This window comes from Salmo salar, chromosome ssa07 (genome assembly GCF_905237065.1).
Source record: "Salmo salar chromosome ssa07, Ssal_v3.1, whole genome shotgun sequence".
NCBI classification, from domain to species: domain Eukaryota; kingdom Metazoa; phylum Chordata; class Actinopteri; order Salmoniformes; family Salmonidae; genus Salmo; species Salmo salar.
In genome coordinates, this window is record NC_059448.1 from 51,872,104 (window position 1) to 51,889,950 (window position 17,847).

At 47.5% G+C, this 17,847-nt stretch overlaps 1 protein-coding gene across 1 annotated transcript in view; it reads right to left on the reverse strand.

Annotated features, from left to right (window-relative positions):
• Nucleotides 1–17,847, reverse strand: part of LOC100380729 (staphylococcal nuclease domain-containing protein 1) — a 319,896-nt gene that overhangs the window by 63,683 nt on the left and 238,366 nt on the right. The window contains exon 18 of the mRNA XM_045722231.1: nt 5,695–5,836. Coding sequence (XP_045578187.1) covers nt 5,695–5,836 — 142 coding nt within the window. The remainder of the gene's footprint in view (nt 1–5,694; nt 5,837–17,847) is intronic.

Below are 17,847 nucleotides of genomic sequence, written 5' to 3' on the forward strand. Positions count from 1 at the left end.
GTCTGGTCTGGGCCAGGCTGTAGCGCTGCCAGCTCTTTGCTCCTAACTCTGGTCTGGTCTGGGCCAGGCTGTACCGCTGCCAGCTCTTAGCTCCTAACTCTGGTCTGGGCCAGGCTGTACCGCTGCCAGCTCTTAGCTCCTAACTCTGGTCTGGTCTGGGCCAGGCTGTACCGCTGCCAGCTCTTAGCTCCTAACTCTGGTCTGGTCTGGGCCAGGCTGTAGCGCTGCCAGCTCTTTGCTCCTAACTCTGGTCTGGTCTGGGCTAGGCTGTAGCGCTGCCAGCTCTTTGCTCCTAACTCTGGTCTGGGCCAGGCTGTAGCGCTGCCAGCTCTTAGCTCCTAACTCTGGTCTGGGCTGGGCCAGGCTGTAGCGCTGCCAGCTCTTTGCTCCTAACTCTGGTCTGGGCCAGGCTGTAGCGCTGCCAGCTCTTTGCTCCTAACTCTGGTCTGGTCTGGGCTAGGCTGTACCGCTGCTAGCTCTTTGCTCCTAACTCTGGTCTGGGCCAGGCTGTAGCGCTGCCAGCTCTTAGCTCCTAACTCTGGTCTGGTCTGGGCTAGGCTGTAGCGCTGCCAGCTCTTTGCTCCTAACTCTGGTCTGGGCCAGGCTGTAGCGCTGCCAGCTCTTAGCTCCTAACTCTGGTCTGGTCTGGGCCAGGCTGTACCGCTGCCAGCTCTTTGCTCCTAACTCCGGTCTGGGCCAGGCTGCGCTGCTGCCAGCTCTTTGCTCCTAACTCTGGTCTGGGCCAGGCTGTAGCGCTGCCAGCTCTTAGCTCCTAAGTCTGGTCTGGTCTGGGCCAGGCTGTAGCGCTGCCAGCTCTTAGCTCCTAACTCTGGTCTGGTCTGGGCCAGGCTGTACCGCTGCCAGCTCTTAGCTCCTAACTCTGGTCTGGTCTGGGCCAGGCTGTACCGCTGCCAGCTCTTAGCTCCTAACTCTGGTCTGGGCCAGGCTGTAGCGCTGCCAGCTCTTTGCTCCTAACTCTGGTCTGGTCTGGGCCAGGCTGTAGCGCTGCCAGCTCTTTGCTCCTAACTCTGGTCTGGTCTGGGCCAGGCTGTAGCACTGCCAGCTCTTAGCTCCTAACTCTGGTCTGGTCTGGGCCAGGCTGTAGCACTGCCAGCTCTTAGCTCCTAACTCTGGTCTGGTCTGGGCCAGGCTGTACCGCTGCCAGCTCTTTGCTCCTAACTCCGGTCTGGGCCAGGCTGCGCTGCTGCCAGCTCTTTGCTCCTAACTCTGGTCTGGGCCAGGCTGTAGCGCTGCCAGCTCTTTGCTCCTAACTCTGGTCTGGGCCAGGCTGTAGCGCTGCCAGCTCTTTGCTCCTAAGTCTGGTCTGGGCCAGGCTGAGGCTTGGTGGGCCTGAATTTCAGTCCTGGACGATCTTGATATTATAGCTCTAGACTAAAAATAATTCTCAATGCTCTACAGTCATGGGCAGGTAAAGAGGGCCAAGCTAGAGACAGAAAATCCAAATATCTTTTGTTAACACCCACAATCCCTCGGCTGCAAAACAGAGGAAAACTAACAGTGTTTTAGTAGCCTGTCACTTTCCTCAGCTGCATAGAGCGGCCTCTGTCTTTCATTGTGTCCAAGGTCAGATATCTTATGCAGGTTCCCCTCAGAGTAATTACAAATAGTCTCAGGAGAGAGGGATGGGGAGAGGGAGAGAGATGAGAAATTGTATGATATCCAAGGCATTTCCCCAGACAGGAAAATTCCTTTCCCAACAAATTCTACCACACGTTTACACACACACACACACACTTTCAGTAATTAAATCTGACTAATAAAAAAAATTCTCACAAGCAAAACTGTCGCAACCCCCCCCCCCCGAGAATAAAGGAAATGGTAAAGATAATACTGTGCACTTTGCTTCACTGTTCAGGGACCATTAAGAGACATCAGGGAGCTTAAGAGAAGATGAAAATACCCCTTTGAAAAGAGAGGAGGGTGAAACACACTGGATTGATTCCCTTTGGATTTACTCCTATGTCCCGCACGGCTCGCCCAGCGCCTCAAGGTCGGTCAAGGAGCCTTCGCCCCAGCTGCATATTTTTATCCAGACAGTAAATGGAGTGATGACGGCACCTGCCAACAAAAGAAAACTTGCCTGACCTCTCACCTCTGATCTTAAAACACTTAAGCTTGAGAGAGAGGAGTGAGGGAGAGACAGGGAGGGAGAGAGAGAGGAGCAGGTAAGGTGGGGAGAGACAAGGTCAAAACTCTCTCTCAGGTAGATTGCTGTCTGTTGTGGTCGACCTGTTTGCCTCGTACAGAATTCTGCTACAGTACGGAAAGAATATAGGAAGCCAGAACATCTATTTGCGGGTGATGAATTCACAGCATCCTATATGTGTCAGAATCCATTTCCATAATAGTGTATGGTGTGGCATTGGGGGCTGTACATTTAGGGAGATCCCTGCTCTCTGAGAAAGGTGGGAATAAACACTGGTTAGGGGGAAACCTGGCAAAACCCCTCTATTTCAGAAACAGCCTCTGGAGCCACTGTTTGACGGCAATTTGTCGGTGCCGGGCGCCTTAGGACCAACTTAACCACAACACAGAAAGCTATGTCATTATCAAAAACCAATCTTCATAGTATTTCTAATATGACCCCCTCCCCCTACATTATAAATTCTGCCGTCTCTGAAAAAACATGTCATGAAATTGCAAAGCACTCGGCTTGTTAGAATTTACTGGGCCTGGGCTTTGAAGTGCTCTTCAAGGGGCTGTGGGCCTTAATGTGGAAGGGAGGGAGGGGGGGGAGAGCGATGAGAGAGAGAGAGAAGAAAAGAGGATAAGAGAAGGAGAGAGAGGGTAGGAGGGAGAGCGCGAGGGAGGGAGAGAAGAAAAGAGGATAAGAGAAGGAGAGAGGGTAGGAGGGAGAGAGCGAGGGAGAGAGAGAGAAGGATAGAGGATAAGAGAAGGAGAGAGAGGGTAGGAGGGAGAGAGCGAGAGAGAGAGAGAAGAAAATAGGATAAGAGAAGGAGAGAGAGGGTAGGAGGGAGAGAGCGAGGGAGAGAGAGAGAAGAAAAGAGGTATAAGAGAAGGAGAGAGGGTAGAAGGGAGAGAGCAAGGGAGAGAGAGAGAAGGATAGAGGATAAGAGAAGGAGAGAGAGGGTAGGAGGGAGAGAGCGAGAGAGAGAGAGAAGAAAAGAGGATAAGAGAAGGAGAGAGAGGGTAGGAGGGAGAGAGCGAGGGAGAGAGAGAGAGAGAAGAAAATAGGATAAGAGAAGGAGAGAGAGAGAGGGTAGGAGGGAGAGAGCGAGGGAGAGAGAGAAGAAAAGAGGTATAAGAGAAGGAGAGAGGGTAGAAGGGAGAGAGCGAGGGAGAGAGAGAGAAGGATAGAGGATAAGAGAAGGAGAGAGAGGGTAGGAGGGAGAGAGCGAGAAGAAAAGAGGATAAGAGAAGGAGAGAGAGGATAGGAGGGAGAGAGCGAGGGAGAGGGTCACATGGGGTGATTCTGGTCATATTTGCTTGCCTGCTGAAAATAACAATCCTGTTTTTCCTAACGAGCACATAACTCGCTCGGTGGGAAACATCGGCCAATTAAAAACAAAAAAAGGCCCCACATTGCTGGTTCATCTGAAATCATGAAGAAAGAAAATGAAAGATGACTAAAACTGTGTTTGAACGCAAAGACTGCAGTATTACCAGCCGAGCTGCTGCTTTAGCTACGTTTCCTAAACCTAACGTGTGTGTCTCTATCCTGTTCTGGTCCTTCACATGCGCTTTCCACGCTTCCGACTGTTATCAGGCTAATCAACCCTGTCTGTGACGGTGTGTTTCCTGTCAATCACACTAGTCGTCACGGTGATCACATAGGTTACATGGCACATCATCAGCGCTCTACATAACTTCCTCCGGGGACGTGGGGGATATACGCAGCTACATCGAGGGGGATCAGCAGGAGGAGAAGATCTGTTCTGAGCACGCTCCAACACCTGAACATCTCCGGGATGGGTAGCGTGTACGTACGTAGTATTAGTGAGGGGTTATGTCGGGTGCCAAAGGCTGCCAAAGGCTGCCACGCTCCAACCTGATAGGATTGTCACGCTCACGGCGACGCAGGGCTCAGATTGGCTCTAAATGAATGCAAATTGATTAATTATCGCATTAAGACGAATTAACTGATGACGAAAGTCAATTTCATGGCCTCTGCCAAAGTCAAGTGGCACTGGAAAAAGGAAAGGGGGATACCTAGTCAGAATGCCTTCAACTGAAATGTGTCTTCAGCATTTAACCCAACCCTCTGAATCAGAGAGGTGCCTTAATGGACATCCGGGGAACAGTGGCTTAACTGCCTTGTTGAGGGACAGAACAACAGATCTTTACCTTGTCACCTCGGGGATTCGATCCAGCAACCTTTCGGTTACTGGCCCAAAGCTCTAACCACGAGGCTACCTGCCACCCCATGAACGGGAGGGGGAGTGAGACCCCCACCCACCCCCACCTCGTTATGGAACACACTAGTGAATGCGTGATTGAGTGAATGACCGAGAGAGAAAGAGAGTGATTGAACCAATAAAAGCAAAGTGTCTTTGAGTATGTGTGATGATGCAACACGCTCATTAACCCCTACTCTGTCCAACCAACCCCTCGTTCCCACGAGGCATGGGACCATTCAATCACAGCCTCCCGTCCAATTCAAGGAGCCAAAAGGGGAAAGACGCTCTCTACGGCTGTAGTGTGTAGTGTACACACTAACCAGCATGTTGTTAGACATGAGACGCCACACACAACCGTTCCAGCTATGTTGTGTCTGAACACATTACTCCGAGTGTGTAGAAAACATTGGTAAGAACATTAATATTAACGGGAAGAAGGTTGTTTTTTAAGGAGAACCATAAAGAAAGACGTCCCTTAACATTGTACATTTGTAATGCCTTTGGGCTGTGGATGAGTGGAGGGGGTTGAGTCTGGGTCAGCTAGAAGAATGATAATGATATAAAATGTGAGGGTTGGTTCCCTCTGTCGATGGCAGGGGGTTGGATGGGTTAGTAGTAATTACATGAGTGGCTGGCCATAGTGCTGCTTCACTGGGCTCGGGCTAACAGGCCTACATAAACACACTGTCGCTCACAACACACACACAGAATGCAAACAGACACAGACAGAAACACAAAGATGCAGACAAACACACACAACCTTGGCAGCCCACAGAGAGAACAATGATGACCATTAGTACAACAGCAACAGGAGATGCTGTACACTAGATCACCTCTTTAAGCTCAGAGGGCTAAACTATGGACCTCGCCTCACACCGACCCATAATGCATCGCGTGAGGGGAGGAGGGTGATGGCAGGTGCAGCCACGCCAAGACACCTGGGATTGTTATTTATTCTGTCTCAAACGTTCCCTCCCTCCACTGGGGAATGACAGACTAATCTGGTGATTTATTCCAGTCTTTCAGAAGCAAAAACAAGCAGAACGTCGGTGTGTTTCTCTGCAGGAAGGTGGAGGATGCAGAAGGGAGATACATGTGAGAGCAGAGAGAGACAGTCTGGGCTGTGGGGCAGAACTGCCCGTCATCCATGAAGCCAACCTCGTGCTAGTCCCGTCTCTCGCACACACACACACACACACACACACACACACACACACACACACACACACACACACACACACACACACACACACACAAACCAAAACAACCCAGTCAAAATATCAGACAACCCCCCCACACACACACACACACCCACCTGTCTCCACGTCCTGGGTGTAGAAGTGCATGGTGTCCGTGATCTCGGTGACATATACAGCTCTGTAGTTGGCTGTGCGCTCTTTCTCCTCCATCACGTGCACCACCTCCTCCACCTTCTTCTCCTCGTAGTTGGCCCAGATCTGGGGGGGGGTGTCACATGATTAGGGTGAAGCATGACAGAACACGCCCTGTTCTTATGTGTAATATAATGATATCATTAATATGAGGTCTTTCTCGTTAAATTGGGGATCTACTTGTAGGACAAATGACATAATATTCAGTCCACTGTCTTGACTAAAGAACACAGCAAAAAGGACATTTCTCATGTCTAAACCTCCAGCTAAGCATGCCAGTTCCTTATTATACGTCACATGATCCAACATCTAACATACTCAAAACAAACCCAAACCAGACACCAAACTACTACTTTAATCACTGCCAACTCTAACAGAACAATTCATTTACACTCCTAAATGACTCCCATTACTTGATTCACGCCCTGTTTTGATGCCAAAGGGAAATACTGTCTAGAACAAACAACCCCTAGACCAGAGAAGCATGGGTCTGTTATCTAACAGCAACACCAATCCCCTGTGGGACAACCTCTCTCTCTCCCTCCCTCTCTCCATCTTTCCCTCTCTTCACCATCCTCTAGAGTGTTTTTGGTGTGGAAACCAGGTCAGCTCCTCTCCAAGGTTGGCCCTCTGTCAGGAGGGCAGGAGGCTCATTAAGGGAAGAGTGCTCCGCTTGGGGCCACAAATCAAACACTATGGTCGACGCTATGGACGCACAAACACACACGAAAACACACACATGCGCACATGAAAACAGCCACACACGCGTGCGAAGGACAGGATGACAAGAGCTGCCTAATCATCTCTCCACCAGCTGATGTTCTGAGGCTCCTGTGATGGGGTCACTGAACCCCAGTGCCAGGGAGAACAAGTGGAACACAACTTCACAACAACTAAAGTCTCCTTTTCTTGTTTAACACCACAACACAGCTCGTTCTACTCCTTTCATTTCCACCGCAGGCTGTTGTGTTTACTTGCAGGTAAAACATTAAAAAAGATGTTTGTGGTTTTTATATAGTGTAGTGATATCAAATCAAATGTTATTTGTCACATGCTTTGCAAACAACAGGTGTAGACTAACAGTGAAATGCTTAAAGGCCCTTCCAACAATGCAGAGAGATTTATTTAGAAAAAGTAATAACACGAGGAATAAATAGAATGAGTAACGATAACTTGGCTAAATACACAGGGTACCAGCACCGAGTCAATGTGCAGGGGTACAAGGTAGATATTACTATGTTGGATAAATGTTATTCTGCATAGATAATAAACAGCGAGTAGCAGCAGCATGTGAAGAGTTTAAATGTATGTGTGTGTATGTGGCATCAATATGCACATGTGTGCGCGTTGTGTGTTTGTGTGTGTTGGAGTATGTGTGAGTGTGTGGTTAGAGTCCAGTGACTGTACATCGAACCTGTGCAAGAGAGTCAGTGCAAAAAATAAGAATGAAATTAGCAGCTTTATGGCTTGAAGCTGTTCAGGAGCCTTCTGGACCCAGACTAGGCAGCCTTATGGCTTGAAGCTGTTCAGGAGCCTTCTGGTCCCAGACTAGGCAGCCTTATGGCTTGAAGCTGTTCAGGAGCATTCTGGTCCCAGACTAGGCAGCCTTATGGCTTGAAGCTGTTCAGGAGCCTTCTGGTCCCAGACTAGGCAGCCTTATGGCTTGAAGCTGTTCAGGAGCATTCTGGTCCCAGACTAGGCAGCCTTATGGCTTGAAGCTGCTCAGGAGCCTTCTGGTCCCAGACTAGGCAGCCTTATGGCTTGAAGCTGTTCAGGAGCCCTCTGGTCCCAGACTAGGCAGCCTTATGGCTTGAAGCTGTTCAGGAGCCCTCTGGTCCCAGACTAGGCAGCCTTATGGCTTGAAGCTGCTCAGGAGCCTTCTGGTCCCAGACTAGGCAGCCTTATGGCTTGAAGCTGGTCAGGAACCCTCTGGTCCCAGACTAGGCAGTCTTATGGCTTGAAGCTGTTCAGGAGCCTTCTGGTCCCAGACTAGGGAGGCCTTATGGCTTGAAGCTGTTCAGGAGCCTTCTGGTCCCAGACTAGGCAGTCTTATGGCTTGAAGCTGTTCAGGAGCCTTCTGGTCCCAGACTAGGGAGGCCTTATGGCTTGAAGCTGTTCAGGAGCCTTCTGGTCCCAGACTAGGGAGGCCTTATGGCTTGAAGCTGTTCAGGAGCATTCTGGTCCCAGACTAGGCAGTCTTATGGCTTGAAGCTGTTCAGGAGCCCTCTGGTCCCAGACTAGGCAGCCTTATGGCTTGAAGCTGTTCAGGAGCATTCTGGTCCCAGACTAGGCAGTCTTATGGATTTGAAGCTGTTCAGGAGCATTCTGGTCCAAGACTAGGCAGACTTATTGCTTGAAGCTGTTCAGGAGCCTTCTGGACCCAGACTAGGCAGTCTTATGGATTGAGCTGTTCAGGAGCATTCTGGTCCCAGGCTAGGCAGCCTTATGGCTTGAAGCTGTTCAGGAGCCTTCTGGTCCCAGACTAGGCAGCCTTATGGCTTGAAGCTGTTCAGGAGCCTTCTGGTCCCAGACTAGGCAGCCTTATGGCTTGAAGCTGGTCAGGAGCATTCTGGTCCCAGACTAGGCAGTCTTATGGCTTGAAGCTGTTCAGGAGCCTTCTGGTCCCAGACTAGGCAGCCTTATGGCTTGAAGCTGGTCAGGAGCCTTCTGGTCCCAGACTAGGCAGCCTTATGGATTGAGCTGTTCAGGAGCATTCTGGTCCTAGACTAGGCAGTCTTATGGATTGAGCTGTTCAGGAGCATTCTGGTCCCAGACTAGGCAGTTTTATGGCTTGAAGCTGTTCAGGAGCCTTCTGGTCCCAGACTAGGCAGTCTTATGGCTTGAAGCTGTTCAGGAGCCTTCTGGTCCCAGACTAGGCAGTCTTATGGCTTGAAGCTGTTCAGGAGCCTTCTGGTCCCAGACTAGGCAGCCTTATGGCTTGAAGCTGGTCAGGAGCCTTTTGGTCCCAGACTTCTCGCTCTGGTACCGCTTGTCACCAGCTTTTAGCAGCTGGCTAATTATTTAACTGTGTGGTATCATCAGCTAATTACCTTCACAAGGTCTCTCTCTCCCTCTGAGCAGTGTTACATGCTGACTAGACCAGGCACGGGGGTGAGTCTGCGTGTGCCATCGTGTGCATGTTGATTTTGTATATCCACACCAGATGCAATCAGGACACGCAGGTTAAAATATCAAAATGAACTCTGAACCAACTATATTAATTTGGGGACAGGTCGAAAAGCATTAAACATTCACGGCCATTTCGCTAGCTAGCTTGCTGTTGCTAGCTAATTTGTCCTGGGATATAAACATTGGGTTGTTATTTTACATTAAATGCATAAGGTCTTTTTTTTCTGGGTCTTTGTAGAATTTTGACCCATTTTTACGTCACACGTGTTCTCTAATCCGACATTTAATCCACAGATAAAAGAGGAAACCTAGTTAGTTTCTAGTAATCTCTCCTCCTTCAGGCTTCTTCTTCTTCTTTGGACTTTATATGGCGGTTGGCAACCAACTTTACAGTGCATTACCACCACCAACTGGACTGGAGTGTGGACCTCAGTTCATCTTTCAATCACCCACGTGGGTATATGCTCCTAAAAACCAGAGGAGATGGGAGAGATGAGACTTGCAGCACATCAAGCGTTAAAACCAAGTTCTATTTTAGTGCCTGGCTACGCAGACGCTCATTGACGCGTGCGATCAGTTTGGATGAAATTACTGAATAACATGTATGTGTACATTTATTTCGCAATGCTGGCGCATGTAACGCGATGTGTGGTGTGGTCAGCATGTTAGCATGGTAGGCTAATTACACCCTGTGTTTTCTAGGCCTTTTTCGGCATGCTAGCACTAACCAATTACATCTGACGTGTGCAGCGTAAGACATTTACAGGCCCATTTCACTACTGCAATGAGTCGGCTTACTGCCTGCTACCTTGAATTAAAAAAAATATATATATATTTATTATACAACAAGTGACACAGAGCGCCAGCCGAGCGAGCCTTGGCGGGTGCCCTGCCCACCTGGAGACAAAAGACTGGGCCAAACCACCTAATTACATTCAATTGCTTCTTCGTGGTGCCAAATAAAGGGAAGGGACATTTAAAAAAAAAAAAAAATTGTGGATACGACTGACCAGGAATTAATTAAGACCCAAACATGGCCACGCTTCACAAACTTCCACTGGGCTTTTCCTCTCTTTTTCTCCATCCTTCCCTTAGATATTAATGGAGTCAATACCCATAATGCAATGGGGCTTCAGCAGAGGGTAATGACATGTCCGGGCTTTTAATCAAACCTGCAGGACCAATCCGAGTGACACAGATTAGCGTGTCACTGTTCATTACCGTGGCAACTGTCACCGTGGTGGCGTCTCTGTGGGGGTTTGGGAGTCGTTCATGACGATTCAGGCCAAGTGACCTCTGACACGTTGGCCCACGTCACGCTGCCGCAGTGGCAAGGGAACAGGAGGAGAGAACACACACAGAATGCCAATCACAGAGCTGCTTTCACAACGACGATGCAGAAGTGGCCTTCCACATGGTGCTCGCCCCAAACACATTCTCCCCCGCTGTGCCCCAGGCGGATGACCTTCCGTGAGCAACCGACCATTCCTGTTTGTTCCACTTGAATGCAGGTATGTGACTGCTGTTGCTGCTTCGACACAGTAGACGTGAGGGAGCGAGAGGAGTTAGGATTCCAAGCTCCCTGTGTCCGGCTCCAAAAAGCAGAGACAGTAAATCATCAGGCCTCTACTCCTGAAAAGGAAAACGGTTCTATAAGGACAGCAACAGTGTTCCAAACCAAAAGGACGACAGCAACAGTGTTCCAAACCAAAAGGACGACAGCAACAGTGTTCCAAACCAAAAGGACGACAGCAACAGTGTCCCAAACCAAAAGGACGACAGCAACAGTGTCCCAAACCAAAAGGACGACAGCAACAGTGTCCCAAACCAAAAGGACGACAGCAACAGTGTCCCAAACCAAAAGGACGACAGCAACAGTGTTCCGTTCCAAAAGGACGACAACAACAGTGTTCCGTTCCAAAAGGACGACAACAACAGTGTTCCGTTCCAAAAGGACGACAACAACAGTGTTCCGTTCCAAAAGGACGACAACAACAGTGTTCCGTTCCAAAAGGACGACAACAACAGTGTTCCGTTCCAAAAGGACGACAACAACAGTGTTCCGTTCCAAAAGGACGACAACAACAGTGTTCCGTTCCAAAAAGACAACAACAGTGTTCCAAAAGGACAACAACAGTGTTCCAAAAGGACAACAACAGTGTTCCAAAAGGACAACAACAGTGTTCCAAAAGGACAACAACAGTGTTCCAAAAGGACAATAACAGTGTTCCAAAAGGACAATAACAGTGTTCCAAAAGGACAATAACAGTGTTCCAAAAGGACAATAACAGTGTTCCAAAAGGACAATAACAGTGTTCCAAAAGGAAACACCATGAGGGGTAAAGTAGCAAGCTATTAGGACTGTGACCCTCAGTACCCCGCTGAATGATGTGTAGCCGGCGCACGCACGCACACACACACGCGCACGCAGACATACATGCACACACGGTTGAAAACTGAGACCTACTGGATAATGTGAAGGCAGGGTCCATTGCTGTAATGGTCTCCCCCATGATGGAAGACAGACAGAAGCCACAAGAATGATGTGATGCTGGTGATGGTTCCACAGGGATGCTGGCCCATGTTGACTCTAATGCTTCCCACAGTTGTGTCAAGTTGGCTGGATGTCCTTTGGGTGGTGGAGCATTCTTGATCACCACGGGATACTGTTGAGCGTGAAAAACCCAGCAGTGTTGCAGTTCTTGACACAAACCGGTGCGCCTGGCACCTACTACCATACCGTATTCAAGGTCACTTAAATCTTTTATCTTGCCCATTCACCCTCTGAATGGCACACACACAATCCATGTCTCAAGGCTTTAAATCCTTCTTTAACCCGTCTCCTCCCCTTCATCTACACTGATTGAAGTGGATTTAACAGGTGACATCAATAAGGGATCATAGCTTTAACCTGGATTCACCTGGTCAGTCTGTGTCGTGGAAAGGACAGGTGTTCTTAATGTTTTGTACAGCAGGTGTATGTATGACACACAGTAAAATCTGTGGCTGTGTTGCACATGTGTAATCATAATCAGTAGCCCCCACCGTTCAGAGTAGGGCCCCTACAGCACACTGCTGCCATAGTGACTGATGGGTATGGCTGAGTACACTGGTATCAGCATGTTATTAACACACCCAGGTCAACATGGCATGGGGTTTAACATGGGATAATCATGCTATGCTAGTGAAGCATGAACAGTCAGTAGTGACAAATGGTAAGAGATAGCGGAACCAAAGCCTAAGGGTGAACTGTGCCTTGCAGATGTCACAGCCAAACCCCTGGAGGTACTGAAGAGTAGACTGACTGTTTTACTAAAACCCCAACCGGCATTATATACAAACGTGCAAAGAAATGTTCAAATGAACTAACTAATAGCGAATGAAGTAAAAAAAACACTGCAGAGTGTGAAGAGAGGAGACGTGAGTCTGGAAGGGCTTGCAGCAGTACTGGTATAGACTGGAATGGGAGGTCATTTAGAATGTCCTGACAGACTAAGAGACATTACATTCAGAAAATTCCCTTTTTCACACACACACACACACACACACACACACACACACACACACACACACACACACACACTGCCTTGATCATGTGTGCACACACACACCCCCGGAACCAGGGGGATGGGGAGATTGGGAACATTGATTAAAGGTGACAGCATGTCAATTCCAATAGAGTGTGTTCGGCCTGGGGGAGACCAAATCTCCATCAACACCCAGAGCACAGACACACACACACACTGGGGCATACCCACACACTCACTCACTGGGGAATACAAACACACACACTCGGGGCATACCCACACACTCACTCACTGGGGAATACAAACACACACACTGGGGCATACCCACACACTCACTCACTGGGGAATACAAACACACACACTGGGGCATACCCACACACTCACTCACTGGGGAATACAAACACACACACTGGGGCATACTCACTCACACACACACACACTGGGGCATACCCACACACTCACTCACTGGGGAATACAAACACACACACTGGGGCATACTCACTCACACACACACACACTGGGGCATACCCACACACTCACTCACTGGGGAATACAAACACACACACTGGGGCATACTCACTCACACACACACACACTGGGGCATACCCACACACTCACTCACTGGGGAATACAAACACACACACTGGGGCATACTCACTCACACACACACACACTGGGGCATACCCACACACTCACTCACTGGGGAATACAAACACACACACTGGGGCATACTCACTCACACACACACACACTGGGGCATACCCACACACTCACTCACTGGGGAATACAAACACACACACTGGGGCATACTCACTCACACACACACTCACTCACTGGGGCATACAAACACACACACACACACACACACACACACACACACACACACACACACACACACACACACACACACACACACACACACACACACACACACGAGAAGAGTGAGATGAGGGTAGTAGGGTGCACAAGGACACACACACACAGGTTGGATGAATCCACACTGCTGTCATTCTCTGTTCTACACTACACAATGAACTATCACTCGAGGTAGGACATGTGGTCCTGTGTGGCTCAGTTGGTAGAGCATGGTGTTTGCAACGCCAGGGTTGTGGGTTCGATTCCCACGGGGGACCAGTACGGAGAAAAATGTATGAAATGTATGCATTCACTACTGTAAGTCGCTCTGGATAAGAGTGTCTGCTAAATGACTAAAATGTAAAATGTAATGCCCGCAGACCTCCACATCAGCTTCAGTCTAAACCATTTCCAACAACCCTGCTACTCCTTCTCTGGTGTAGGCTATACACTAGCTTACTTGTCTCATACGGGTTTTATCAAACTATTCTACCCAGAAGCCTTTGCCCTAAATTTCAAGTACTTCACTTGCAGCCTGTTGAAACATGTTTTCAAACCTATCACACAATGTACAAAGTACAGCACTATTCGTTAGCAATTGAGGTAATTGACATTTAGAAAATACGCAGCTGTGGAAAAGCTAGTCATATCTGTGTAGCTGGAAGAGAACGAACGTAGGGAGAGAGTATCGAGCAGCCTCTCTCCAGTTACACCACCCACATATGTAGTTTCATTGTTAATTCATTATCCAATAGTGCACTGCAAACAATAGAAATCAATACAAGTGCTTTTTATTAATAAAAGTTCCCTTTGCAGATCAATGTCAGCCTCTATTACGTTCCTAATGAAGGAGCCTTGAGAAGTGAAAGCCTCATTAAATAAATGGCTGCTCTCTTGCCACGTTTCCCTTCGAGTCTACATCTTAAATGATGAGTGAACCTCGAACGTTCGTCACCAAACACTCACCCAGAGAAAACAAACTGAGCCCAAACTATGCTTGTTTGATGGGAGACACGAGACGAAGCCCCCCAAGAAGATTCAATAAAGTAAATACAGGCTACATGTTCACCTGAACTTCAAAACATTCAGACCTAGTTCCCAATCCCACATTCAATAACAAACATGCACCATTCCTCCAATTCAATCGTCCAACCACAAGGTATTCACTCAGGTCAGGACATAAACCACTACCTCATCCCCACTAGGACTTGATTGGTAAACCAAATGGAATACCAGGCTTTCCTTACAATATTGAGCACAACGTTGTATTAATGAGTAGAGATATTGGGTTGATGGGGGGTTGGTGGGCCTGTGGGTGACCCCGGATTCCTCTGGCTCAACCGTTGCCATGGTGTGTCGAGGGAACTATTCCAGGCTGGAAATGATGAACCAGCCTGGCGAATCAGAGTGCCACTCCAGCCAATCCATCCCACCACTACACAGGCTCAATCTATACCACTACACCACTCAACCTAACTAGGGGCTCTATAGTGCAGCTGTGATCTACAATGCATCCCATGTAAGAACACGGTCATACGCAACCTAGGCCTGGTACGCGTTCGCCAACACAATGACAATCCACACAACGCTTTCTGTAATGGGGATGCGAACTAAGCCTACTATGCATTCATCAGCCACATAGAATATGAATGACAATAACATGAATTAATTCAATCATTGTATTTGTATGGACAACACATTCTGGCAAGCAGTACAACACTTACTGTACATGACAGTGTGCAATACCTAGACCCACTGAGCAATCGGCGACCCACACAACACACATTGATGACCTGTGGTGTGATGGCATAGTGAGCAATTTACTGATGACGCTTTACATACATGTGTACAGCCATGTTAACTTTTTGGTGACAGGGGGCAGTATTAGGAAATTCAGATGAATAACGTGCCCAAATTAAACTGCCTGCTACTCGGGCCCAGAAGGTAGGATATGCATATTATTAGTAGATTTGGACAGAAAACACTCTGAAGTTTCTAAAAATGTTTGAATGATGTCTGTGAGTATAACAGAACTCATATGGCAGGCAAAAACCTGAGACAAATCCAACCAAGAAGTGTGGAAATCTGAGGTTTGTAGTTTTTCAAGTGATTCCCTATGCAGTATACAGTGTCTGTGGGGTCATTTTGCACTTCCTAAGGCTTCCACTAGATGTCAACAGTCTTTAGAACGTTGTTACATTTCTTCTACTGTGAATGGGGAGAGAATAAGAGGTCCTGGAGTATGATGACTGAGAGAATGACATGAGTTCAGTGGCGTGCGCTCCCGTGAGAGTTAGCGGTGTTGCTTTTCATTTCTGAAGACATTGGAATTGTCCGGTTGGAATATTACTGAAGATTTATGATAAAAACATCCTAAAGATTGATGCTATACATCGTTTGACATGTTTATACGAACGTAAATATAACTTTTTTTGACGTTTCGTCATGACATTTTGCGCGCGCTTCCTGCATTTGGAGTAGTGGACTAAACGCGTGAACAAAAAGGAGGTATTTGGACATAAATTATGGACTTTATCGAACAAAACAAACATTTATTGTGGAACTGGGATTCCTGGGAGTGCATTCTGATGAAGATCATCGAAGGTAAGTGAATATTTATAATGCTATTTCTGATTTTAGTCGACTCCAAAATGGCAGGTATCTGTATTGCTTGTTGTTGTTGTCTGAGCGCTGTACTCAGATTATTGCAAAGTGTGCTTTCGCTGTAAAGTTTTTTTGAAATCTGACACAGCGGTTGCATTAAGGAGAAGTGTATCTATAATTATTTGAATAACAGTTTAATATTTTATCAACGTTGATGATGAGTATTTCTGTAATTGATGTGCTCATTCACCGGAAGTTTTGGGAGGCAAAACATTTCTGAACATTACACGCCAATGTAAAATGGGGTTTTTGGAAATAAATATGAACTTTATCGAGCAAAATATACATGTATTGTGTAACATGAAGTCCTATGAGTGCCATCTGATGAAGATCATCAAAGGTTAGTGATTCATTTTAGCTGTATTTCTGGTTTTGTGACACCTCTCCTTGCTCGGAAAATGGCTGTGTGGTTTTTCTTGTCTCGGCGCTGTCCTAACATAATCTAATGTTATGCTTTTGCCGTAAAGCCTTTTTGAAATCGGACAATGTGGTTGGATTAATGAGAAGTGTATCTTTAAAATGGGATATAATAGTTGTATGTTTGAGAAATTTGAATTATGAGATTTTTGTTGTTTTGAATTTGCTGCCCTGCTATTTCACTGGCTGTTGAATAGTGTGTCCCGCGGTTGGGACGCTAGCGTCCCACATTTCCCAGAGAGGTTAATGAATTGTTAGAAGGACAGAATGTGATGTCTATACACAGTGCATCCATCATGGAACAGCTGTATTAATAATGACTACAAGCATGTTAACAGGAATTATCATCGCTGGTAAATGTTTGAAAAACATGCACAGTGGGGGAGGAATCTGTAAAGTGCTTGGCTGATTGGCACATAGGAGGATGTGAACAAGACCAATATCCTCAGTGTGTGTGTGTGTGTGTGTGTGTGTGTGTGTGTGTGTGTGTGTGTGTGTGTGTGTGTGTGGAGCCAGAATGTGCGTTTTACACGATCTGATATGCTGTTTTAATAAAACCATCGATCAAAAACAGGGAGGCATAAAATCCCTTCTCACTTGTCTTAAGTGCAAATGTTCATTTTTCAACCATCTGGGTGATGAGAGGGGTGGTGGCTGGTGGAGCTTAGAGAGCGATAGAGGGTTAACCATGACTGATTTAACAACGAAGACCGATGTTCTCGTCAGGTAACACACGGGGAGATGTGGGCTGAACGGTGAATGATTTGACTGATTGCAATCACTTAAGGTAAGAACACAATCCTCCGACAACACAGAGCAGGTGACTCGTAGCAATTTTCTTATTTGGTGCATATCACATTTCCTCCTGATCCAACAACGAAAGAAAACCATAGGGCTCGTCTCTGATTGGATGGGTGCTTGATTGACAGGTTGGGGACCCACACACCAGTACACTGGGGACAACGGTAGAATGTGTGGACATTTGCTAGGCGGTATGATGTATGGAGGAGACCTGGTTATCCAAGGACATTAACCCAATCACCAAGGTTAACAGGGGGTGGTCACAGAGAATTAACCCCTTGTGGCTCGCCCTGTCTCAGGGGATTAAGCGAGAAGGGTGGATGTTTGTGTGTGATGATTTACGGTGTCTGTATGTTAGTATGAGGGCTAAGTGTTTCTCACCTCACTGCCCAGCAGCGCATGACTGCCTTGAGCACAACACCGTAATAAAACACACATGTAGGTGACACACGCATATGTAGTCCACACACACACACACACACACACACACACACACACACACACACACACACACACACACACACACACACACACACACACACACGGCCTTGGGAAGACAGGTGGGGACAGGAGGGTGAGCTAGGACAGTATCGTCACCACAATAACACGCTGGCTTATTGGCTGTAAGGACATACTGATAAACACAATAGCCCAACATAGAGGCCAATTTAACAACACTACACT